A 26,933-nucleotide genomic window follows, 5' to 3' on the forward strand; every position below is an offset into this window, starting at 1 on the left:
CGGTGAAACATTGTAAGAGCTGGTAGTTGTTGTACCCATCTCAAACGATCCCTAAATGAGCTACTTACATATAAAAAATGGAAAAATTTTGACAGAAGTCCAGCGGTACGTGGTCTATCTCATTGACATCCAGTTGTCTGTATGAAAGATAGACACTGAAATCTGTATTTGCTACAAATTAACATTGTTTCTTATTAGCCTTGAATGATATTATTATGTTACGTATAAACAAGAGGTAGAGGAAGAAGAAGAAGAAGAAGAAGGGATTAGCAACACCAAAATCGAGAAGCGTGCAAAACACCGAGGGCTTCAGCTGCCGGAAGAACGAAAAGGACACAGAGATAACCAAGAGACTTCCTCTTTTAATTTTTACAATATAACTGGGTAAAGTGCACTTCAAGTACTCACAGTTCAGACAAAAATTTGATTCCAGACTTTGAAAGCCAGGTTACATCCGTGATATTATTATTTGCCAAGTTTCTGAAAAATATTACACTAAAGCTAACAAACTCTCAGTTTCAAAACTCTGATGAAGAAATACTTTTGAAATAGTGCACTGGGTAAAGAAAAAGAATCATGTTACGTTGTCCTCGAAAGATACATCAAGCCACCCTATAGAGGAAAAAAAACCTACTGCTTATTCCAGGAATTTCCAATGTAAACATACAGGCTTTAATTGTAAGAACATCACTTTCATTTACTCTAAATCTACCAATTCTAACAATTCTATTGATACTTTTAAAAATGAAGTTACTTCTATGACTTGCTCAAAAGCAAGAAATGTAGCTCTGCTACTTCTGATGCTGCTCTTAGTTGAAGCGAAGGAAGGAGGCAACAATTTTCTACCTTTCCAGATATTTTTTTTAGTTTATTTACTGTTTATTTCGACCTTTTTTTCCAGTAAATAACCAGTTACACGATACATAATTAGTCACAAAATCAGTGTTCTTCCTTAAAATTGGAAAAGATAAACTTTGCATGATATCCTCCATAGCTGAAATATTTTAAATTACATACAGACAAGTGAAAACTAGCTACGTTTGCTCGCCATTGGTCTTTATCTCTATACATGACCAAAGTATTGAGGATAATGCTAATATACTTACAGGCTTATGATGCTTGTAATACCTCTAAAATCTGGAATCCTGGTCAACCGGTTTCCGTTGAGTTTCCTGCCGGGGATGGAAATAAAAAGATAAATCGGAGTCTAAATCAAGGTGCGTTCTCCTGGTACTTAATAGATAAAGGTTTAGAACGGAAATTTACAGTGTAATCGTATGAGTAGAAAACTATTTAAGGGCGTTCGCGCGAAAATTTTCCAACATTGATTTTTTTCTGAGACTTTTACCACTGTAAGATGAGGAGTTAGTTAAGTCAGAAATGCAAAACAAATGAGGGTCACTGACTTCGTTTTGGAGAGAACATGCCCAGAAGAACAACTTAAATCTGAAAAAATCGGGCTTCGTTAGCGAATAAGGCCAGTGTCTGTAAGCCCAAAATTATTGCAATTAGATCTTTGAAGTGAAATGTTCTCTGCCAAATATTGTTAAGTGGACCTGATGAGTGAATTTAGTCAACTGGTGAGGTTCGTTAAAGAACAAGTTCGCATTTAGCGACCATAGTTTCATGCACCTTGCGGCCACAAGATGCCAGAATTTGTTGTCCCGTGGAGAGAAATCTTGAATTTTTATAACTTCTCACGCTGGTTTTTTGTTCATTTTTGGACGGTGTGGAAATAATTGTAAACAAAACCTGTTTCTGGAAATAAAAGTAGGGGTCACCGAACGTCCAAGATCGTTAGATCCAGGCAAAGCTACAGCAATGGCCGTCTGCCCTATTATTGTTCATTTTATTACTTAGCGCGGGCGCATGCATGACGTGGCGAGTAGATCTGTGTGCGCAGTAAGGATACGCAGAAACAATTAGGGCGAACGTCCTTAAATCAATGCAGAAAGAGTAAAAATGGATAGCTTAGGGAAAAAAGTTCAATTTTTGGGTCCTAAAAACTCAAGTTGAGACTTACAATGTAGTCAGTTGACTTGTGCTGCGAAATGTACCATCAGCTATTGATGAAATATTGTTCCATTTGAAGTCTCTGTGTAAATCATTATAAAAAGGAAAAAATATATACAAAATAATAAAATTGGTCGGCGTGCTTTTATACTTGCAAAGACTATTTTTAGCGTACCCAAATTGACCATCTACCAATCAGAGGCCGTTTCTACTGTCCTGATACTGTACGAGATCAGGTCATCTACGATATCATGGTAACTTACAAGTAGAGTATTTTATTCCATGAGGCAAATGAAAGGTTTTAAAAATAGAATATTCAGCTCGCAATTGAAAACTTGAGCGTCTTTTTCGAGGTTAAAAGGTATCAAACGTTTCTCGCTAAACCAACCCTGGGGGCGCCCATGAACTGTGCAATGTTTGCTGACAATCTTTGAATGTTTTAATTCTAAAATGTGGCCAGGGTTTCCAGGCTACATGTTTAATTTAGAAACAAAACAATGACTTGAGACCAGAATAAATACAAACGGGTCTACACAATTTGCCATATGTTCAGATTACCCGGCGTAACTAGAAAACTAATATATTGATAAAACTAAGCCTAATAGCGGAACTCCCATAAAATAGTAACCATTTACTCCACAAAATAATCTTCAAGGAATTTCACTTATAGGCATTTTTCCAAACCGACTGAATCGAACAAACAAAACAATGAAATCTCCATACATACAATTAATAAGGTGAAGGTGAATTAATCAACATGACACGAGCGTGGGACAAAGAAAACTTCTTAGTTCCCAACAGGAATCGAACCCATGACCTCCCGAACACCGGGCGGGCGCTCTATCCACTGAGCTGCGAGAATTCATGGAGAGCAAGGTCATTTAACTGAGTTCATATATGACAGGTGTCCTGCCTACTGCTAGGATCAACACTATCTAAGTCATCGTGATTAGTAATAAACATGACACGAGCGTGGGACAAAGAAAAATTCTGAGCCGGGGACTCAGAATTTTTCTCTGTCCCACGCTCGCGTCATGTTGATTAATTCACCTTCACATTTCATTACCGAGCTTAAAAATTCACCATCTTTATCAACTTATCATACAATTAATACATGTAAATTACTACTTGCGAAGGACTTTCTTCAATTCGGGTATTTTTCCTTGACGTTTGTAAAAGCAATTTTTTTATTCGTTAGCGCCTTTCTCTCAGGCCTAGACAAAATAGAAGACTATCGTTAACGCATATTTTCGTCTAAGCTGTTCAATGCATAGAAATTCTTAAAATGTCAGCTCTCTTCTTCAACATATTCTCATTTGGATGTCAACAATACGTACATTTGTAAACGCTGACGTTCATACCTTTATTGTCTTTCGCTCAATCAAACTACAGGTAGCTCATGACTTGACCACAACAAACATCGTTTTTTCATTGAAAAGTAACAATTTCTTTCAAATCCAAAAAACTTTTCTGACTCTTCCTATCACTCACGGCTTAAAATTTCACACGAACGTTCGCTTTTCTTTTCACGAGGACGTTCTTTCAGGAGTTCTAAATTTCGCAGCGATGAAAACAGTGGCCTTTCAAATTTTCGGCTTGACAAGTGAAATGTCATTCATTTTTGCCGATAGCTCCTTATTTTGTCAAAATCTGTTTGCTTTATCTTCGAACAGTACTTTTTCCAAAAAGACACAGTCGGTTCTCAAGCCAATAGAAAAAGTGAATGAATCTAGTGATTTGCGAGAAGTTGTCCAGAGTTTTCCGGACAAGCATGCGTTACCTGTGACAGTCGTTCAATGTAGCGCACAAAGAGCTGCATGTTAAGAGACCCCATCCACACATACATGCAACTGGACCGGTTTAAAAGTTTGAGATCATTGATTTGCAGGTTCTGCTCCTGTCACTTACAACACTGAGCCCCCTCATGGGACGGCCGATCAATAATGGCTGTGGTCCCATGTTCCAGCTTTTGTGCGTGTAAATCGGGATACCAACTAGTTTAATTAAAGGGATACGTTTATTAAATCATACATCTTACAGCGTTGTAAGTCTATGAGAGAGTCCGTCTAAGGTCCGTGGATTTAGAAATGACAAAAAATTGTATCGCATTATTCTGCAATAAAACGGAAAATAAAATCAATTCTTAGTGAGACATCAATTGACTGACATATAACACGGTATAGGTTCGTGGCTGCGTTCAGCGCCCCGTCGCCGTTCACGCACTTTTGGGCTTACTTATTGCCAGTATTACAGCTCAGACATTTGTACACTCACTGGCCGGGTAAAAAAAACAATGAAATCAATTAAAGGGACTGGCAACAGTTTCCAGCACTTTTCTAACACCTATACTTTGACTAATGAATGCCACTGCTGCTTATTAACAGATGTAAAATATTGGTTAATATTATTGGTATTGGTTAATTGGTATCACACTATTCTGTCTAGTGGATTCAGAGCTACCTTAAATTGTGATGGGTAACTGAACAAATTACATATCGTTTTTTAAATATATATTTACTTACAAGGTTTCTAAATCCTTCATTGCCAAGAAAGCTCCATCCTCGACATGTTTTAAGTCGCAGGCATCAAAATTTCTAGGTAATGTCCATATATGTAATAATAGGTAAGCATTGGTTTATTAATCAAATTAAAGTTTCTGCGGTTTTTTTTAGCCACCACTAACATCCTAAAAACTTAATAATAATAATAATAATAATAATAATAATAATTTTGAAATAAATAAAAGAAAACGTAGCGAAAGTATTTGCGGTTTGTGTCATCGATTGTACACGAGAGGTAATAAAAAAAACCAAAATAAAATTACTCTCAAACTCTATAATAATAATAATAATGATAATGATAATGGTGATGATTATAAATAATAAACGACTAAGTTAGTTCACATTGCTGATAACTAATATCGACCCATCAGATTACTTGCTATTGTTAGGAATTGTAGACTGCAGATGTAAAACAGAGGAAATGGGGTTGGGGAGAGCGAGAGCGGGGACATAGGAAAGAGGCGTTATTTGCCTTCCTTTTACTTCCCCGTTTACGCCTGCAACACAGGCTAAATAACTGTTCCAAATAATTTTGAAGACTTTTGTTAGTTTCATGTCTTACTTTTCTTCCGCGAGTACACGTTCAATAAGGTCTTATCATTTGTCGGGCTTGAAGTTTACGATGTCTTTCCAGCTTGTGATAGTTATTTCATTCCTTTAATGTCTCACTTATTAGCTAAACTCGGTCTTAACCGTCGGAATGTCGAACGTCATGGTCTTTTTTGTATGGCCCCTATTGCGTTCGATCTGTACTATAAACCATTATCATTATTACCATCATCATAATAAGCCTTATCTTCTAGCACCATTGCAATTATTTCTGGCCTATATTCTCCCACTATGGCCTTCGCGCTTGATAAATAATGTATATTCATTTTCTTTCTATATTGTGGAAAAATAGAAAAACGATCTCTGGTTAAAAATTTGTTTAAAACGAACTTTCGACTACCAATCTGTAGTCTTTAACGAGTAATAGATAGAAAACGCGAACGTTAAAATATATATGTGTTTGTGATAATTATTGACTGCTCTAGAGATTTAAACCGCAATTTAACCAGGTCTGAATTATTTCTATTTCGCTTTGGCCTTAAATATTAGGAAGGTAATCTGACAAAATACACCAATAGATAAACTTAAATAGGTCACACTTCAAATTTTCGAATGTGTGTAATTTTAAGATCAAACTTTTCAGGTAGCTAAGGCGAAATAACATTGAGGTGCATACAGAAAAATACAAACGTTGACTTCCATTCAACAAGTACAATATCAACTTACAGTGTTCTCATGCTCTCTAAACCAGCCAAAGCTTTAACAGTAATCGTCGGGCCGATAGGATTTTCACGAACCTCCCTGTGCATTATGTAAGCAAGCAACCAGTGTTAAGAAGCAAACGTGGTTTAAGAAGTACTTAGGTACTCCCACATACAGAGGACGAGGATGCTCGTCGCACTTTTTAGGGGTTAAAAAGGGGTTTTGGTACCTCTTAAGAGTCAGTGTCAGTAAAAATCAGATAGGAACATGGAAATCGCGGAAACTGCCAAAAAAGATTTCGCTCACACTTTCTATATTGATAGACCCTTGTGCCAAAGTAAACCAAACAAGGTTAGTTTGTTCTAAAATTCACATTTTTGAGAGTAATTAAATAAAAACAGTTGAGTCCGGATCGAGCCAAATTTCGATATTCGAACTATCAAAATTCTGTCAAGTCCATGACTTGTCAGCGTAAGTCGAAAATTATCTATGAATTTTCCTTTGCAATAACATTATAGCTAGGGCCTTGACTAATTCATTGACGACATGAAAAGCAGATATTCTCTAGTTATAGATATTTTATGATTTTTTTTTTTCTCAAAGACACCTTGCGACTGTATTTTGATAGCTCTGTGGTACCCTAAAACAACTGCCGAAAACGCTTGTCGGTACGCAAAGAACAATCCAATAACTATATTGCAGATACAGTATAAGGATAGACGTTCACAGATATACTTGCAATTTTTGAGGATACCTTTTAGCTTTGCCATAACCCTTGTTTGAAGTTTGCTTATTTCGAGATTTGCTGCAGCCCGGCCATATAAAAGTTACAACAAAGCTGACCATCAACAAACAATTGACCGCATGCCGAAATCAAAATATGACAAGCTCAGTTAAGATGAGACTTGGTTTCTGTCTTAATTTTTTTTAATTGGAGCTAGAGTCTGGCAGATTTTTGCTTGTTTACAGGATAACTGTCAATTTGTTTACACAGTGACAACTGTAGCATTAGGTTGCGTTTTGTTGATATCTTCGGTTTCGGTCGCAAATCTCCTTTCTGAGCAGTTCAGTTATGTGGGTTTTACTTTTCAGAATATACAATTCACGAAAACTGCTTTCCGTGACAAATACTGATCAAACAATAATTAATTTTAGTACGTGAAACAACCTGTGTAAATACAATGTATCCGTCGGTAGACTGTCGGCGTGCTTCTCCAAAGATCACTATCACTGGCATGTGGAATTTCCCTGATTTAACCCTTAATTGTTTACATTTTAAAAAGCAGGATATGTCCAAGTTTTCATAATCTAGTTATGTCTGCAATATTTATCTGAAAGTACTCGCATGTTAGATTATTACACCAGTTACAGTATTTTTGTCTGATCTGCTTGCGTGACACTGCGAAGTGTACTATCTGAGCCAGCTATCAATTTCCTTTGAGAACGTTTCTTAGAAAATTCTCTCATACAGTTGCGTAGTTAAAGCAATAAAACTTTGTCCAACATGCCTTGTACCTTCTCACGTTTGGTCGGAGGAGTATGTGGACCTCATCCACGATAAAAGATTCAATCTTGTGCAGCACTGCCACTTGTGTCTTCTGGTATCTTGCAGGAAGAATATGGAAGCCATAAAAATTGCTAAGTTTAGTAGATGTGGAACCAAAGTTGAGCTTATTTTATCGAGGCGTTCCTGCTTTCAAACAGCAACAAATATCCAGGATATGACCATATTTCCCCCTGCACCGGAAAGGCTTGGAAAATGGTAGCGAAGGTTGATAAGACTTTATAGTGTTCCTGAAACACCCGGGGTAATGGGTATTCCTGTAAAAAATTGGGTAGGGGTGTGCGGCCCGCTTCCCAAAACCTTAACTAAACTCTGCGATTTTCCCTACCCTATTTATGACCTGACCAAAATATTGGATGCCCTATTTAAGAACAAACAGGTCAAGAGGTGATTCACAGCAGATTTTCGTTTCTCGACGCGTTTCTGTTTAGTGTAACTCTACATTTTGCTGTGATGCATACTCAACTTATTCCGTTGATTTTGCTTCGCTTAACAATACAGAGGAGTTTCACATTAGAAACATTTAACTACAAACATGTGTGCGAGGGCGGCAATCTCTGAAGCGTTGTACCTAATTTGCATATTTCAAAATGGCGGATATTGAAAATTGGCTTATTTTAGGAATGTCTTGCTGTACAAATACAAAAGATCCCAAGGAAATTAAACGGCAGAAATTTGAAGCCACCTTTGAATATGTCTCAGGAGATTTTCTGGTCGGATTCATTGTGTACCGCGGTTTGCAGTACCAACGAATCCATTTCAGAGCAGCTGTGGGTGCACTTGGAAAAAAAAGTCATATTTTATTTGTAAGAAAAGGTTATGAGTTGGTTTTGCTACCATTCAATTGCAGAAGCATCAGACGAATAGGATTAGTGAGAAACTGATTGAAAACTGGCGATGAGCTTACTCGGAAACTTCACGAATTATGACAATTTTGAAGGGTTTGTTCCAAAAAATACCGTAAACCGTTTCAAGATGATTTCTCCCAAACAAGCGAGAAGTTTAACATACGAACATCCTGGTCATATGTATGGGACCAAGGCCTACCAAGGGACGTGCAAAATATGGGCGTCATTGAATTTTGAGCTGTGCCCGCGATTTCTTTGATCCTTACTGACATTTCCTCTTCAGGTGCTTAGCCTCATCACAGGCAGTTTTCAAGGCTAATCTTAAGACTTATCTTTTTAAGCGTGTATTTAATTTGTAGTTTTTACTTTTTATTTGTAGCCTAGTTGTATTATATAGCGTATTTAATTCTTGGATTTTAACTTTTAGGATTTAGAATTTTAGGGTTTTAAAGGATTAGGATTTTAATTTTAAGATTTTAAACTTAGGATTTTAATTTTAAAATATTATAAAGCGACATGGACAAATGTTATTAAATGGCGCTACATAAATGTTAATAAAAAATAATTTAAAAAAAAGGTCACATGCGGAAGATTTCGCGGTAACTTTTAGGGTATTAAGTCGAAAAAACATGACAGGAGCTAATGTCTTGTAGAATTTGTACTTATTAGGACTGAAAAAAACTCCAAGCCACTGGTACCCTGGTACCTCTCAAAGAATCTTTTCAAGATTTCCGCTGAGCACCCCCGTCCTTTTTTTATGGGAGTTTTCCCGGGGATAAATGGCCAAAAACTACAGTCAAAATAAGCTATGAACATGACTAAGAGTATCCTTGTTTACTGCTGTTTATGCCTGTGATGATAAGCGAATTTTTCACGTCACGCTGCTTCATATTTATGACCACAACAAGTACGATTCGAACAGTCTAATTTAATAACTAACAAGTATGTACTTACAAGTTTATAAGTTTTCTTTTCCCTTCAACAATCAACTCTAGGTCCTTCAGGGACAGCTTGTTGCGTGCCAGTGTGCTGGAAGTACAAAAAATAACAAATGGTACATAACAAACGAAATTCTTACGATCCCAAACGATATTTGGACATGAGGATGAAGAAGATTGAGTACAGTTAAGTTGAATATGAAAGATATGAAATAATATTTACACATGTAAATTGCGCAAAATAGCCTAGGCTAATACTACAAACTGATTCCCTGTGATCTAAATAACAGAACGGACGCCCTAGGAGATTCCATTTATTTTTACGTCAACCTGTATGTGGTCATAAAGCCATTTCTTTTATGTAACATAACTTGCTCAGGTATGCCTGTTGGCAGAAACAAATTTGAGCACCAACTGAATATGTTTATGTTTGTACGATCATTGAAGGACTTTGCTTGAATTTTTTGCTTGAGTTTTAGGGGATGGAATTTTCCTGTATACATTTATACCCTGCCCGATTTGACAGATTTGGTTTGATGGCAATCTGAAGCGTACAAGCTGGTGAAGCTTACATTTTTCTGGGGTAATTATTCTGGAAAGCTGTGATAGCCAATGAGGGTAATCCTTTTTAATTCTGGGTAAGGGACGGTCAATTTACCGGCTGGCTAGCTGTGTGGGCACAGTCGGTTATTTCGCCCTCAACACACAAGGCTGGTTCTCGCAAGGCTTCGAGACCGATGATAGGTCGGTTACCTCCCATGAGAAATCTTCCAGCTATCCATCAACGTTTTTTTGGGATCCAATCTTAAATGATATGTACTGACTAAAAACGATATATACATGAGTCTCTTGGTGTGACAAAAATGCAGGAACGACTACGTTTTCTCTTTAATTTTTTCAAGTTGTCTATGCCCCTTTTGTAGTTGCTAATTTCATCATTATGTTTATGGAAAACATGTTGTCGTGGTATAATTTAACATCAGCTTTCCGTTATTAAAAACGATATAATAACACTCACATGATGGTTACATTCTCTGGAAGGAAAAATCCTCCTTTGATATTATTATCGTTCAGCTGGCTTCAACAAGAAAAAAACATCAAATTATTTTATAATTTCATAAGTAAAAGGGGAGTAACTGTCAACAAAACGAGCACTTCTTATCCATTCTTCATTTGCACTGTCACGCAACAAAAAAATAATTCGAAAACCATTTAGTAGATAAAGTCAAGAAATTTTTCTACAAAAGTTTTATCAAGTTTTAGGTCTGTGCGTTCTCCCAAACTTCAGATATTCATCAAAATATTTTGCACAAATTTATTGAGCATGAAGCCAGTATGGAGCCGTCATGTTGTAGTGCTGTGGTCGTGTAAACATCTGGAACTTACTTTGGCTATCTAGGCGACTGATTATCTAAACTGAACAAGCAAACATTTAAATAAGCACTTTCCCTAATACTTTAAGTTCTAAAAAGGCTTAAAATATCATGCTTTAGGCGACACAGTCGCGTCCTGTGAACCTTAAATAACGATGGGCTGCGGTCAAGACAGGATAAAGGGCAAGACAGATAATCCCCAATACAAGTCTCACGCCCAAGGTTATCCCTCTCGAGTTATCTTTAGACGTGGTACCAAGTTCTTCAGCTGATAATTCAGCGAATAGATCGGCCGGTGGCTTTTTGAGAGACATTCATCCCCATCGAATAGTCGAAACGCTCTGCTTTTTCTTTATTTTATTTCTTAAACAATAACTTTTTCCTGCCTCGGTTTAACGACTTGAATTAAGGTTACTGTAGACCTTAAAGGGCCTATTTTGTCCAAAATTATTATTTTTTTTTTACACCAGATTCTAAACTTTTACCTTATCTGAATTTTCAAAAAGAAAATTATTTTAAAAAATTAAAACGCAAACGAGTTATCCACAAAAACGTAAATTTTTAAAGCGAATCAATTAACCGCAAACTGTGATAAGCCAATTAAAATGTGTCAACGTTTGAGTTGAGCAGTAACAATAAATGAACTCTTCCGCGGAGTCGTATATTGTTTCTTTTGTTTATCCCTTACGTCTTGCAATTTCTCGCACAGAAATCTTCGCTTTTGTTGATTGTTTTCTTCTCTTATTAAAGTGGTAGACCAGGCGCCTCGCGTTCCCACATTTGAACGCAAGCGCAAATCGCAAGCGAATGTTTCGTCGATGCCCTGCTCTAGCTTCTTCTGGCATTGAAGTTGATTACCGCGGAATTACCGACGAATTTAATCGCTGATATCTGACAAGGCAGCTTCTCGAAACGCTCCCTCCCACTGCTTCGAAGAGCGTTTTTTTCATATTCTAGTAAAACAAACAGGCCGATGAACTACGCGTTTAGTTTTTTTTTTAAAAATGTGTAAATATCCGCACTTGACTCGGCTTCCCGAGTAGGCCTGTTCAAGGCTATTCCGCCAGCATTCCTCTTTTTTTCCTTTCCTTCTTTACCATTTATCTGCTGATATGCTGAATGTAAATGTTAGAGACAGTTTGCCTTACCGTGCCCCTCTGTACCCGCCTTGGGCGGGTCACGTGATTTCTGCGGCCATGTGCTCTGAGCAGTTTGATGTGCGTTGTTTGTGTGTCGGCGGAAAGTTTGCTTTTATTTTCGCCTTTTACTTTCTCGATGTTGACATCTTGATTAGGCCTGAAGATGCCCAAAAATATGTAAGTGGTCGCTCATTTCTATAGTTTTTTTTTTTTTGTAATTCAACATTTGTTCGAGTCGCGAGCTTTACATTTGTAACTTTCAGCTGTACCGAACCGACGGAAGGACGAGTAACAGAATAAACATCTTCAGTGTACAATTTGTTTGTGGATTTCTTCGACAGTAAACATTGCACATTTACTCCCGGGAAGCGTTCCTGTAGCCCGCTGGGGAGTTTAAAACTGGGTTTCATTGGTTGGTGGCATGGCCACGTTGACAACGGCTTCGATGAGGTGCGAAAACTGTGAATTTCTTTCGAGGCCGAAAACTCAAGGTTTATTTTTGTGTGAATTACCTCTATTTAAATGAATTAATTGGGTATGTAGATTTATCGGATTTTAACGAAACTTGGCTAAAATGTTCGTCAGATATTAGCGCACCAAAGGGTGTGAGGCTTTTGCGAAAATCGAAATATTTTTCCAGTGACGTCCCATTGAGTAACATCAAAGCTTTCCAACTTTGAAAGGGATTTCCTAAGTAACCAAAAGAAATATTGAAAAAGCGTCGCACACTTTGCTAGGCCGTCATCTCCTGATTTATAATGTCCAGTCAGTTTGGATTTCCTCGGTAACACAAAGGCTGGTAATTTAGTCTAGCACTGAAGTACGGTCTTTTTGCGTTTTTAGGCTTGCGCGTGCCACTCAAAACAAAAATAGCATTATATATTGACATTTCCGGATTCTACAGTTTATTAGCTTTACATTGATATATAGTTTTCCGCAGCGCGTAAAGAAAGCATTTTCTGGAGGCACCCCTGAAGGTCTACAGTAACCTTAAAGGTCGCCTGAAGCTATGTACACTACTGCTTTTAGATTTACACTAGTCCAAAATATGTACGCGTTTCTACCTGTCATGATGGTGATGATTTGAATTTGCTCAAAATTACTTTAAAATTACAACAATAACATAAAAGATTGTTTAAAATTGAATATGGTATACTTGTAAGTTGTTAAGACGCTGGAATGTTTACCACATGACGGTCACTATATTAAACTTGGCTGTCTCCTTACTTACATTACTTTCAATGACGGTAAATTCCGGAAGAGATTTTGTGGAATCGCTGCCAGAGAATTCCTCTCTAAATTGCTAAGAAAGAGGACAAAATATATGTTCATAATTTAAGAATAGAAAATTTGGATTCATCTGAGATCATCGAATACATCTAAAATTATCTCCGATTGTCAGGAGAGGGTTTAGCGTGCTTTTTTCGATCCGCTTTTCCAGAAATAAGGTTGGTGTTTTCACAATTTTAAGTTAGGTTGAAGATCAATTAGAGTGTCGCAAAAACCAAAACCAAAACCAAAACCAAAGTAATCACCCTGGCAGACCACAAAGGATATAGGAAATCTGAAAAACCCAAACAAAATTCAATACATGTGGCCAAAGGAAAACGTGTGTGAGTTACGATTGGTTTTGGTTTTACATCTGATTGGATGATTGACACTAATTTAAAGTTTCGGAATTAGATCCCTTTTAAGTTTTAGGGTTTCTCTTTTATTGTGGTCGCGTGACTGGTCAGATACGGTCATCATTTGAAACTTTTGTAGGACATCTTCAATGGAACAAACCTGTGCACAAAGTTTATTCTTAGGAGGTCTGGTTTTCAAAATATGACGGTTAGAAACCTTCCTTAGCAACAAATTCATAACCAATTGGTAGTTAAGAAGGAGTCCCCTTAAATTAAGATGTAACCTGAATGCTTTGACTTTTACGCCTATGCTAATATCCTGGGAAATAGCTTTGTTTTCTAAATAATGGCAAAACCCCATTGCGTATCAAAAAAAAAAAAAAAAAAAAAAAAAAAATGTTATATTTCTTTCTCAAACTCATTAATAATTCATCAAGGTAAAACCGGGTTTGGATACCCGGTCTTAATTAACAATGATTTTGACGATTTTACTTCTCCGTTTACTCTTTAGTTTTTGTTTCGATTGAGAATATATATCAAACGCTCTAGACAGTGTTTGATTGGCTATCCAAACACCTCGAACTTCGCCAAAAATACATTGCTGCGCGTCGTGTTTTCAACTCTCTTCTTGGTGTTTGGATATCCCGATGAAACACTGTCTCTCGTGTTTTATATATTACATGAATTCTGTGATTCTGCGTTTTGATATATCTGTGTTAGTTTAGGAAATTTTGAATTTTGAAAAAAAGTAAAAAAACTCAAATTAGGGGACTGATGGCGTCATCAGGAACTTAACCTACTTCAAAAAAGGCTGGTTTTCACTAGCAACGGAGTCGTAGTCGGAGTCGTAATCAGAAGCGCGGAGTGATACGATTTAGTGAAAATCAAACTGACGGAGTCGGAAGCAGAACACCGCATCCGCTTATGACTCCTTCGCTTACGATCCAGTAAAAACTAAATTGTCGGAGTCGGAAACAGAAGCAGAAGAATAAACCAATCACAATGTTCGTTTCTCGGCCTTGTGATTGGTTAATTCTTCCGCGTCTGCTTTGGACTTCGACAATCTAGTTTTCACTGGATCATAAGCGACGGAGTCGAAAACGGAATCAGAAGAAATGGAGACGTTCTGATTCTTCTGACTCAGATTCGGTCGAGCTTATGACTCCATTTTACAACTCTAATTTTCGATTTTCACTAGGTCATAAGCGCTGTTATTATATGGCGGTGTCTCACAAGGACTTGGAACCACCGAATTTACGAATTTGATTGGCTGAAATCGATATTGAATTCGAAAGCGGTCTACATTTTCTTATCTAGACCGAGATCTAGACCAGTTACATTTGCAGTGAAAAAGTTGCAAACTAAAATGCAAAAATATTGACTATTTTCTTCTAAAAATATTTATAATAAAGTGTATTATCGTTTGTCTCACGATGTAGTCACTTGAAATGTGGATCGCGACGTTTCGACTGCTTACTACTAGTTTTCTTCAGGCGATTAGGTCGACTGATTGCACGGTATCATTCATATCACAAAGGTCGGCTGTGATTGGTGCATTTCGATCCTCCTATTTTTCCATTGTTCCGGCGAGTAGCTGTTCCCTCAGTGGTCCGCTGTTGTACCGTTCTCCTGTTGTTGTGTTTCTTGACCGTGGGCATCCATGCTTCAGGAATTTCAATTTCACTATCCCTGTTGATGTTATTAGGGTGAAGTCTTATGTGAATAGCTTCCTTGACCCTACGTGTGTACCAGTGAGGATATAAATGATACCGTGCAATCAGTCGACCTTATCACCTGAAAAAGACTAGCAGTAAGCAGTCGAAACGTCGCGATCCACATCTCAAGTGACCACATCGTGAGACAAACGATAATACACTTTATTATTGCATCTACCACGATGAATAACAACAACCTTTTCCTTGGCAACAATATTCATTTATGGAATTGCCAAAAAGCTTGATGAGAAAAACGTAAAGAGGACGAGCAAACTTTGGCAGAATTAAGTTCGGTTCATCGCTTTTTGCAAGCAAAATGTCAGCAAGTACAAACCAGTTACATTAAACGAATTAAATTGACCGAGCTTTGTCTTTCTGTATGGGAGAATCTTGACCTCGGTTCTTTGTACACACCTCACTGCGTTCGGTCTGTACTCACGATCTCGGTCAAGATTAATTACTTACTAACCCAGAGTGAGGTCGTTACGGGAAAATCTCAAACTGAGGCCCTACCGTATTGACCGAGCGATAAAGAGGTCAATACGGTGTTCCGAGGTAGGCGATTTTCCCGTAACGACCGAACGGTCGAGGTTATTAAGAGTCCCTGTCCATAAAAATGGAAAATAACTCGGCAAGGGTCGAAAATTCGATTTCGCTCATATTTTCATGGTAGATAGGCTAGGGCATGACAAAAACTACTGGATAGTTTTTTTGGCAAAATATCCTTTTATTTCAAAGAAATATGCAAATTACCAAATTCCGTTAAAATCGTCATTTGACGCACCAGTTAATTAAACAAGTTTGACAGCTTCGCATGCAAAACCACATCATTCTTCCGTCTTTAAAACACTCAAATATTTTTGTGCAATGTTTAAATGTGTACTAGGTTGATTTTAGAGAATGTTGCGTTGTCTTTTTGGGTGCAAAATAATTAAATTTCGAAGACATGTATTTCATTCACTTAAAAGTACTTCGTGAATATAGTTAATTTTCACCATGTGCGAAACCTTCAAATGGATTAAGCTTCTGGTGGTTGAGTCGCAGAAGGATGGTCTACAGATTCCTGTAAAAATTTCTTAGGGAAAATGATTGTGAGCGACGCGAGAACTTTTCAAAGTACGTTAAAAATGCAAAAATTTGACCATCCGTCGTCAAATTTCAATTTACGGGTTAGACGTATCTTTTAGCGTGAACCACATGACTTGACCTATAATAAGTTGAAATAGACACAGAGCTGATAATTTCGAAATGTTCTAACCTCATTTGCTGTAAAAGGCAGGCCCAAAGCCGATTTGACGCGTTTCTCTCACCATTCGTCGCAAATAAAGCAGAAGTTTGCTTTTGTTTACATGACGTCCGACGTACATCGTCAACTGTCAACTTATTTAATGGTCGAATACCATGAATCTGTGTCCCTCTTTCGACACATACGATCACCACTGACTGCATCTAAGTCAAAAACGGCTAAGTCATTTGTAGATGGTTGCTTGCTTTGCACTACACCAAAGTATTACGTTTGATCATCATGGTTTGATGGCTTGAATCCTTGCTTGCAGCGGTTCCTTGTTCGTCACGCAATGCTGTCATCTCATTTTAGGGGGTAGGAATAGGACAATTTCTATCCTAATACGTAAGGCTCCGTAAGGCTTGGAACCACTGGGAACCCACAGTCGTCTTGAGAAGGAAGAGATTAAATTAAGAAATGAAAAGAATGAATAGTTTACCATTGCCCCTGTTGTTATCTTTTACTCGACCACCGCTACCTACATGCCCTGCGTAATTAATGCTGTAACGCTAAACTCATACTTAGGTCTTTTCGCGCTGTGCAATTGTTTTTGGTTTACTTGTAATACGGTGGGCTACCCTCGGGGAATGGGCAGTGTCCGCTTAATGGGGCTAGCCGCTTAAATAGAGGTTGGTGTACCTTGAATATTTAATTTTTCATTATCGGGTTATAAATTTCTTGGTGAACATGGAGCCAATTCAAGACAATCATGATAGACGTGTGTTTGAATTAGCACTCGTCATGCACCTTCAATTTCAGACTCTTATCTGCCATCGCCCTTTCCAAAACAAAGTTTTTAAATTTTGGGTGGCCGCTTAATAGGGGTAAAGACAATAATGAAACCCTTATCGGAACGACCAAATGGTGGCCGCGGAGGTAACCGGTCAATAGGTGTTTTATTTACAATATTTTACTGACAATAATTTTGGACTGTATTGACAACAGTCCTCTGTTCTCTGTTACAAACATACCAATGCCTCCCCACCAAGGAAACAAAATACGCCAAATAAAATGGCATGGCTAGGGCTATTTCCTCACATAATTACTAACTACATTTAGTCTGTTTTTCTCACGAATTAGACACGTGATTTCCTATTTTTATTTCAGCTAGTTCTTGCTTCATTGATCTACAGTTTGTTTATGGCGATTTTTTTAAAAATTCTAGTGAGTACAGGCACTAGCTTTATCAGCTGTTGTCTGAAACATCAGAACGTACAACAAAGGTGATTTGGACCGAGGCCACGTACACTATAGAATACGAATATATTAATATACACATATTATTATATATATGAACAAACAGATGAACAATGATTAAATAGGCCCTTTCCAGGATCCCGTCACATGGTACGGAATAAATTATGCTGGGACGCAAGTTACACAGTGGGACTTCCAAAACAAAGGAACTCGTACTGGTCCGGCCCGACTTTCCTTTGTTTTAGAAGCCCCACTGTGTAACTTTCGTCCCAGCATAATTTATTCCGTACCATGTGACCAGATCCTGCAAAAGGCCTATTGTTTCACCTATCCTGAGAGTGCTCTATACAAAATAGATCAAAATGCGCAGCATAAACCGTGACAGCATTGCGTGACGAACAAATAACGGCTGTAAGATTGTGCTGCGCCGACACGATTATCACCAATGGTCAGCAGTCGATCAAACTTAATATTTAGCGCAATGCAAAGCAAGCAACTATCTACAAATGACTCAGCCGTTTTTGACTTAGATGCAGAGATGTTGATATGCGCAGAAAGATGGTCACAGACTCATGGTATTCGACCAATAATAGGTTGACAGTAGGCGATGTACATCGGACGTTAACCTTGTGTAAACAAAAGCAAACTTCTGCTTTATGTGCGACGAGTGTTGAGAGATCGACTAGAAACACGTCAAATCGGCTTTGGACCTGCCTTTTGCAACAAATAAGGTTAGAACATTTCGAAATTATCAGCTCTGTGTCTATTTCAACTTATTATAGGTCAAGTCATGTGGCGCATGCTAAAATATACGTCTAACCCGTAAATTGAAATTTAACGACGGATTGTCAAATATTTGCATTTTTGAAGTACTTTGAAAAGTTTTCGCGTCGCTCACAATCATTTGCCCAAAGAAATTTTTACAGGAATCTGTAGACCATCCTTCTGCGACTCAACCACCAGAAGCTTAATCCATTTGAAGGTTTCGCACATGGTGAAAATTAACTATATTCACGAAGTGCTTTTTAGTGAATGAAATACATGTCTTCGAAATTTAATTATTTTGCACCCAAAAAGACAACGCAACATTCCCTAAAATCAACCCAGTACACATTTAAACATTGCACAAAAATATTTGAGTGTTTTAAAGACGGAAGAATGATGTGGGTTTGCATGCGAGGCTCACAAACTTGCTCAATAAAATGGTGCGTCAAATGACGATTTTAACGGAATTTAGTAATTTGCATATTTCTTTGAAATAAAAGGATATTTTGCCAAAAAAACTATCCAGTAGTATTTTTCATGCCCTAGCCTATCTACCATAAGAATATGAGCGAAATCGAATTTTTGACCCTTGCCGCGAAATTAAGAATTTGTCTGATTTTTAGAGGCAGGCACTCTTAAGTTGTTTATTATATGGTTTATGAATTAAAGAAACGAAAAAAAAGTCGTCAGTTTACAGCCGGCGATGCGCGCGTTTACCTAGGGCAAAAGTTCACAGTCTGCTGTGAACTCCACCACTGTATACGTATTCCTTCGAAAACACACATTTCTTTACGGGAAAAATGATTGTCACAGCCTCAAACAGGTATTTTTGTATTGTGGTGCCACAACTTGAGGAAGGAGTTTTTCCGACTTTTGTGGCGAAACGTCAACGCATATAGAAAATACATAAAGTGCTTCAAAATACAGTGGAACTGCAGCCAGTTTATTATTCTTTTGTTTACATGGTAATTAGCCCTCTTTGCCTCGTCAACATGTACAAAATACAAAAGAATTTTGAAGTGAAAATGAGGCAATAAGGACTAATTAACATGCAAACAAAAAAATAATAAATTGGCCGCCATTTTGGAATAAGGTGTATACAGACCTCCTGCTCGGTTAATAAGAGCTAATTATGACTCTGGCTACGACTCCGACTCCGACTCCGTCGCCAGTGAAAATCAGCCTTAAGCTCTCATAGAAAATAAATTTAGCAAAGGAATGTCGATTCTACTCAAAATTAACAAAGGACGGGCACAAGCGCCTGATAAGCGAGATCGAAAGGCTCTCACCAGCTTTCATACAAAAATTGAAGGTCTTTGAAAAGCGTACTCATTAGAGCTTGTTAGAGCCAAGCTTTGAAAGTCAAAGTTTTCCTATCTTGGCTAATAGAGAAATGTCGAGTACGACGGAACAGGACCATCGGATTTATTCTAAAAAAACCTCAATAGTCCTACGAGGTTTTGTCAAAAAAAAAAAACAAAAAAAAAACATTTCCGTCTTCTATTACAAAGAACTGCTCTAAGCTAACAGCTTCGACCACAACAGAATTATATACTGTACAAAAAATATATACGTTCAGCGACTAAATGGTACCCAATAACAAGTGGAGGATCTAATGATGAGAAACCAATGGGAAGTGTAAATAAAGTAATTAATTTGATAAATGTAAGTACCCAATAGTTTATTTCATTATTGAGCCAGTGAACTTTAGAGTCAGGTATGGACATTTAACTTAACATTTTTGTCATCTACTTACATTTTCTGAAGTGATGTTAGATTTTGGAAACAGCGTTCATCGATGGATGTTACCAGAGGACTATCTGAAATATAGCTAAGGACAGATATGGAGGTAAATGTTTCTTTTTGCTTTGGAGAATTTTGAATTCAGTTGTTGATTTTGTGCTTGGAAATAACAAAAGTGCTCAAACATGTCACGTAAGAGAATTTGGAGTAATGGATTTGATCTTTCAATTTTTTTTTCCAGAAGGCTCCAGTTTTTATTCCACGGCACAACGGGTATCTTTTTTTTTCGCGATGTACATTTCTAATGCTAAGTTTGAAGACCACCGCTCCAATATTGCTAGATATATTCGTGATTCAGTATTTTACTGTTTTAGTAGGCACTTTAAATGAAAAGAAAACAACATTTTGCCGGAACGACTTAATCTTCGTAAAGGTAGGTCTGTGAGCCGATCAGTGTTAACATGATAATGTTTTAACTAATAAACTATGTTACTCACAGCTGTGCTGTATTGGAGGGGATCTTACTGCAAGGCACTTGCTGAATGCCGACACATTTGAAAATTGTCCGCGTTCCAAATGGAGCACACGTACAATTCTTTGGTGGACAAACACTTTCGTAAGACACTGTGAACCACAGGGTAAAAAGTAACGACGTCAGGATGACGTTCATTCCTGAAGATCTCGATACTTCTGTTGATGTTTAAAATAGCAAATTCAGAAAGCTTTACTATGCACAGTGGTGAATTTAATTTATAATTAGTTGTAATATATCACTCGATCAAGTATTAAAACTATGAAATTATTTATCTGCTTCATTAAAACGGCATGGTGATTTCCAGATAAGTATGAAACACCGGGCTTACAAGCTATTATAAACTATCGGTCAATGGGGACAATCTAAAGGCGTGGTACGTAATGAAAAGGAGTACTCTTCTCTACAACTCGATTTCTCATTCGCTCGACCGCTGTTTTCATGATCGTTTCTATTGACCAAGAGTTTCTGTCAGGTTACATATGTGACGGGACAGAATCAGGAAGGGACATAACAAAGTGAGCTGAAACGTAAACTATCAAATATACGCGAACAAAGACAATGAGAGCAATCATTATTCTTAGTGATGAGAAATATTACAAATAATTAACCAAAGTGGATGGAAAGGTCAAGACTTATTAATTAAATTTATGCATTTGCTTGGAATAGATCAAGGAGGTTGTGTGTCCTGCTACTGACTTTCCGTTATAAAAGTATCGATTGTAAATTAATCTCGACATAAGAGATACAAATAAATGGTATTCTTGTTCTCTGGAAAAAAAAAATACAAAAAGCCAAGCAAATATAAGCTGAAAAACTCAAATGGAAAAGTTAGTGTCCCTGTAAATTGCACAGAGAGGAAAAAATCATATACTTAATCGAGTCTCCGGAACTGCGATTTCCCAGTAGTAAAAATTAATAAATACTTATACCTTTTCTATTTATAATAAGTCACAATTTCTTAGTATAATGATATTATATTTTGCAACGTTATCGAGCTAATAGAGTTATACCTTATCTTGTCTTTAAGGAGTATAAAATTAAATACGTCAGTCTTGAAATAACATGGTCAGCCAGTAAAACACTCTTGTAGATCCACCTCGCGTTAGCGCTGCGAACCACTGAACAAAAATAAATGATCAAGTTTGAACCCAAAGATTATGTTTAAATCAGATGCGATAAATGTAAAGCATCCTTTCCAGAGGGAGGCGAAACTAACAACGTGAAATGTGAAGCCGGAAAACGTTTCTGTGGAAAGTTTCTAAGAAGTGAATGGTTTCATTTCGTTCTTTCAGCAGACATCATTAAACAATGCATGTTTTCACTGAGACAGTATTTATAAAATGACAAGCCACTCTTACAAGTTTTTCGTAAAATAATTTTTTCCACCGGTTTACCAAAATGGGAAAGCAATTCATATATATAGATTGACTTGCACACTATCCAAACTGAATAACTACTTTAACTTCAGGCTAATGAATCAAAATTTAAGTTCTATTCACGATTTGATATTACCTGAGCTTGGACGGAATCACATTACCCCAGTTTTGGACAAAATTGAATGTTCCTTACAGAACACTGAAAGCACTTACGTGAAACACTGAACCAGTAGCTAGCCAGAGAGTCCGAGGTCTTGAATGTCTTTGTCCTTATGGAACTAAAGAAGCAACTATTGTGATGTCTTTATAGGTCAGAAAACGCGACATCCGGCAAAGAAACCAGCGATACATATCTTAACTCGAAAGGGATTCGCCAAAAAAGGTATCAAACACCTAAATTGTCAGGGAAAGAAAGACAGGTCGATACTGTTCAGATTACATTTCATTTAATTGATCACCTTTTATATCTTACTCTGATAATCCTACTCTCGAAACTGTCACTGGACTTGATACACTCACGCAGGAAGAACTACACACACTAAAATACATTATATCAATAAAGTTTCCTCAAAAGACTTGCAGTGTTTTATTATGCTTTATCGTTTTAATAATGGCTCGTCTTTCGCGGCCGTCGATAAAACTATATAGGAGCATGGAATATGCCGGAACCTCTAGGAACATCCCAGGAAATTTCAGAACACAGTAAGACAAACAACAGACGCACAACTGCATTTAGCTCTGCCTTTTCGAAAAAAATATTAAGCTAAACACAAGTAAAACGAATGAGGTGCAACCAACCGCAAGCCACTAGATTGAATTAATTATCGGCGAGCAAACAGGAGTGTTTCTTTACTTAATTGTAAACAGGTAAATGCGGTTCAATATATATTCAAAAAAACAAACAAACAAACAAACAAACAAAAACCGGACCATTGGATAATGCAATTCGAGAGTTTTCATTGGCTGAGCCGTCATGGGCTATGAGCCATTAGACCGTGCCCTACAAATATGGTAAGCGAAGCCGACTTTTTAGGGGCGGTTTTTTTTAATTTAGTTTATTTTTCTATATTTTTGGGGCATTTTTAATCAAACAATTATTCTCCTCGCGCTTGTTGAATATGAGATAATTATAGCCAACTCGGTGCTATATAGCTTACATTGAGTAAAGGTTGCTGATGAACTTAATTTTTTTTGCGCACTTTTTCAGTGATTAGACGTGTCTCGGGTCATGGCTCTCGACGCCTGACTTTCGCATCCTTCCTTAAGCTGAACGTTTCGCATTTATCAAATATATCAGTCTCGAGTCGTGCCTTAATCAGGCAGGTCATGCAGGTCGTCAGGGAAGATTTCTTTTAAGCTTCGAAACATTGTCAATGTGTCAATAATGCGACACGTATTGTGATTTAAGATAAAAAGATCTTTCTAGTCAGTTCGCTAAACTTCAATTTAATCCGGTAAACCAAGGGAAGCTCCTTCCGTTCAAAATAATATATAAATAATATACAGTTGTTAACAAACAGTTCTATCAAAAGTCGTCAAAAGCCAAAAACAGAACTTACAAGATAGAGAGTCTCTGGAAGTTTGCAGCAGCAATTTGTTATATATGATATTAGTTATTTCATTGTTTTCTAACTGAATACTAGTGAACAAGGAGTTCAAAATACGTTACGTTCGTAAAAGCCTCGTCACAGCGCACCAAATAGTATGAAAATCTCGTAAGAAGAATAACAAAATAAAGGGTAGGCGTTAGGTCAGTTCTCGGTGTTTGTAAGACATAATCGTGGAGTACTTCAGAGCAGTATCCTTCCAAGGTGGAAAAACTTTAAAACGGCAGAAATTTAGCGAAAACGAGTATCAATATAGGAAAAACAGAAACGACAAAAATTGGAGGCGTTTCTTTCCATATTTAAAATTTGAAATGTACCCCCTTATATTAATGTCAATATAAACAACGAGATTTTAAAAGATGAGCCTCTAAGAAATACTGTACATGTACCGATTTTTCACGAATTTTTGTTAAAATCTGTGACGTCTATGAACCACTTTAGATCATCTTGGATTAGGCAAAGATTCCGAGTAAAGCAGGTGTGATACTATCAACATTGCCAGCATGTTCCAAGATACTGTCAGCACTGCCAGCATGATCCATGATGTTATCAGCTTTACCAGCATGATCCAAGTTGTTACGTATAGATCTCACTTCTGATCATCTGCCTGTCAGCAAGAAAAAAGGTCTGCAGCAGTTTTTCTCACATCAAACAATTCTCTTTCAAGAATATTAACCATCATGTTGTTATTCAGGAGATATCATTCGACAAATATTTTATGATAAATAGTAGCCATAGAACGTTTTCTGCTGTTCAACAAGAAGAAAAACAACAATGCACGAGCAATATCCGTAACGTTAACGTTGGTACAAAGTAACCGGAAAATGTCGAAATTTATGAGAGCTATTATGCCCGACATGTCTGCCTCAAAATCTGGTGATGAATTCTGCTCCTCCTCCTCCATGCTCTTGCGTAATATAATTCTACTTGCACTGCAGTTATGTTTCGCCTCCTTTGAGATGATTTAATGTTTTTAAGCATATTTTGGATTCGTTTCACACGCATGGCAACTGAAATTCGTTTGTGAAAACCGCTTCCTTAGAGTTCATCATTGCCATAGTAACAACGTTTTCAAGCAGATCCACCTGAATTCAGAATTTTCCAAAAAATCTTCTCTCAAATATATAGCATTTGTGCCAAATGGCTTATTAATAGTAATATTTCGTGGAATGTTAATTGAAATCTGTGTTGAGTTTATATAGCATTGGTTAATTTAAAAAATCGTCTTCGTGTTTCTTTTATTATTACTATTATTTGTGATTCTGCGGTTTTCTAGACAATTTAAAGCTATTAATCTGATGACTCTATGTCATTTCATGCCCAGCAGGTAGCCATTAGACTTCAATGTCTTATACTAAGGTGATTTCATCAAAAAAGGAGTAAACTTGGCCCACCAATTTACTATGTTAAGACAATCACAAAACTACAGATAAGAACGGAGTTCACTGTGCTCCTGTTTGCTCAATGGGGATGACCGCTTTAGTAACGTTTGAAGTGGGAAATTTGTCTCAGAAATCCTAGTAATCGAAAATTGGAAATGTAATATCCATTAAAATATTGGGGTCGTTCAAAATAAAATATTTTGATCTCACATTGTAAGCTGAGAACAGTTCTTGAGTACCGATGCACGAAGACACACTCCATTTCAAGGCGAAGGAGCATGGTAAGTTGAAGTCCCGATTTTATCGAGCAGCAAACCACCCACTTGTCCTGATCAGGTTTGCTTCTTTTTCTCCACACGATTACTGTTCACAGCTGTGTTAACGCTTCTCTTGGCCATTAGCTGCCGCATCGTCTCATGGGATAGCCACAAAAACGAAGTCTGTATCGGAACGGGTGAGAATCTCGTTTTGGTGCCCAACAGGGAGAGATCAGGCAGCGAGAGTGTGGTGAACATTTTCGGCGCGATAAACAAACCCAAACCCGTGAGTAATGAGTGGGCGGGGCGGTGAGATGTGTCATTAGCTTGATTAAGGAGCTTTAACTCAAAGGGCATTTGTTTGTCTCTTTTGGACTTAAGTTGAGAGTCGGTAGACAGGAGCCCATGCAGATTAACATTAATACCAAGGACAGACGCAGATAAAAGATAAACGTTTTCGGTACATCCCCAAATTCCCCCAAAATTCCCTATTGTGACGATTTGCTTTCAATCGCGTCTCTGATTATCGCGAAACATCAAATGGCTGAAAACCGGCCATTTCAAAAGCAGGCAAGTTGCAAGCGAAGACAGTAAAGATTCCCTCCGCCATTGGCTTTTAATTTGGTTAAATTATAATACCTCTCCCCCAGGAAATTTAAAGTGTTTGAAAAGTGCCCCGACATTTTTGAGTGACACTGAGAGGTGATGGCCATGACGATACGGATATCCCACGTCCAAATAGAATGCCGCAGCCCCTGAAGAAATCCCTCGACTACAACGGATCTCTGCCCCCTTACACTATAGAAAAAACTAACGAATCAAGCATCATTAGCTTGGATGTTAAGGCAAGAAGAGCTATGCAGAACTAATAAAACGAGAACTTATTAAAGAACGATGTCCACACACTGCATCATATACAAGTCATAGCAAAGAAGTTTAAGGAGGGGGGCGGGGTATGTATCTACTTTTAGCATCTCAGATAAAAAGGAAGGCCTGACTGATGAACTAATGACTGAATAATTGCAAAAGAATACCCGAGTTGTTCCTTTGTGTGTATATATATGTGACAGTCAGTGAGTAATCTTGCGTATAAAGTAGTATGTCATTAGGTTTATAAGAGTAGATAAGGCTGAGCCGTGGGTAGAATCCTAACCCAGCTCTCCCGCCTTCAGCTCCTCAGTCATCCATGATTGACACGTTTTAGACGCGATATGAAAATACACCAGTTTTTAAGTATGGAGCCGGGTGTCTCAGGATTGATTTGTTAGTGCTACAATTAACTCGAGATGCCTAACAGCTCATTTAAGGACGTTTGCGCTAATTGTTTCTGCCCATCCTTACTTCGCATGCAAATTCACACCCCACGTCATGCATGAGAGTGCGCGCTAAGGAATAAAATGAACAATAGTTCGTATAGTGTGATCGTCCTAGTGAGTGTAGTTCTGAAAAAAACTGTTGTTGGTGACTGACGTTTCGACAACCTGAGCGGCAGTCATTTTCAGAGTCAAGTGAATAGTGTTTGTCAGTCGATGATCTTATAAGTCTGGTCCGTTGAACGTGATTGGTCAGTATAGCCATGATGGTATTGGCTGAAAGACTCGTGTAAAGTTTGTCATCAGTCATTGGTGGGTTTCGATCCGTCTATTGTTAGTCAGATAGGTCGGTTTTTGGTCCGTCTATTGTTAAGTCGGTCTTTTAGAAGTCCGTTTGTCGGTTTCGTTTCCGTAATGGATAAGTCGTTTGTAAGGCGCCGGTAGTT

The 26,933-nt window shown here is 37.6% G+C and overlaps 1 protein-coding gene across 1 annotated transcript; it reads right to left on the bottom strand.

Moving 5' to 3' along the window:
• Positions 1 to 1,089: 1,089 nt before the first annotated feature.
• On the bottom strand, positions 1,090 to 16,657 carry LOC149101617 (toll-like receptor 8). Its single transcript, XM_089275711.1, has 8 exons — positions 16,286 to 16,657; positions 12,919 to 12,990; positions 10,194 to 10,253; positions 9,192 to 9,266; positions 4,536 to 4,607; positions 4,052 to 4,126; positions 2,024 to 2,095; positions 1,090 to 1,172 (listed from the first exon to the last, which is right to left on the bottom strand). Exons 1-8 carry the CDS (start codon positions 16,474 to 16,476, stop codon positions 1,103 to 1,105), a joined length of 687 nt encoding a protein of 228 aa, XP_089131837.1. The 5' UTR covers positions 16,477 to 16,657; the 3' UTR covers positions 1,090 to 1,102.
• Between the last annotated feature and the right edge of the window lie 10,276 nt (positions 16,658 to 26,933).

The sequence above is a fragment of the Orbicella faveolata genome, unplaced genomic scaffold (assembly GCF_042242905.1).
Source record: "Orbicella faveolata isolate gen_17 unplaced genomic scaffold, um_ofav_v1 contig_37, whole genome shotgun sequence".
Taxonomy (NCBI): domain Eukaryota; kingdom Metazoa; phylum Cnidaria; class Anthozoa; order Scleractinia; family Merulinidae; genus Orbicella; species Orbicella faveolata.

Bases quoted from the DNA above. Each gene is read 5' to 3' on its own strand.
- LOC149101617 (XM_089275711.1), bottom strand. From the start codon at position 16,476: ATGCAGTCAGTGGTGATCGTATGTGTCGAAAGAGGGACACAGATTCAT. The intron at 4,608-9,191 runs GTAAGTACATAC...GACATTACCTAG, and splicing joins AAAAGAAAACTTATAAACTT to AAATTTTGATGCCTGCGACT. The intron at 1,173-2,023 runs GTAAGTCTCAAC...CATCCCCGGCAG, and splicing joins ACAAGTCAACTGACTACATT to GAAACTCAACGGAAACCGGT.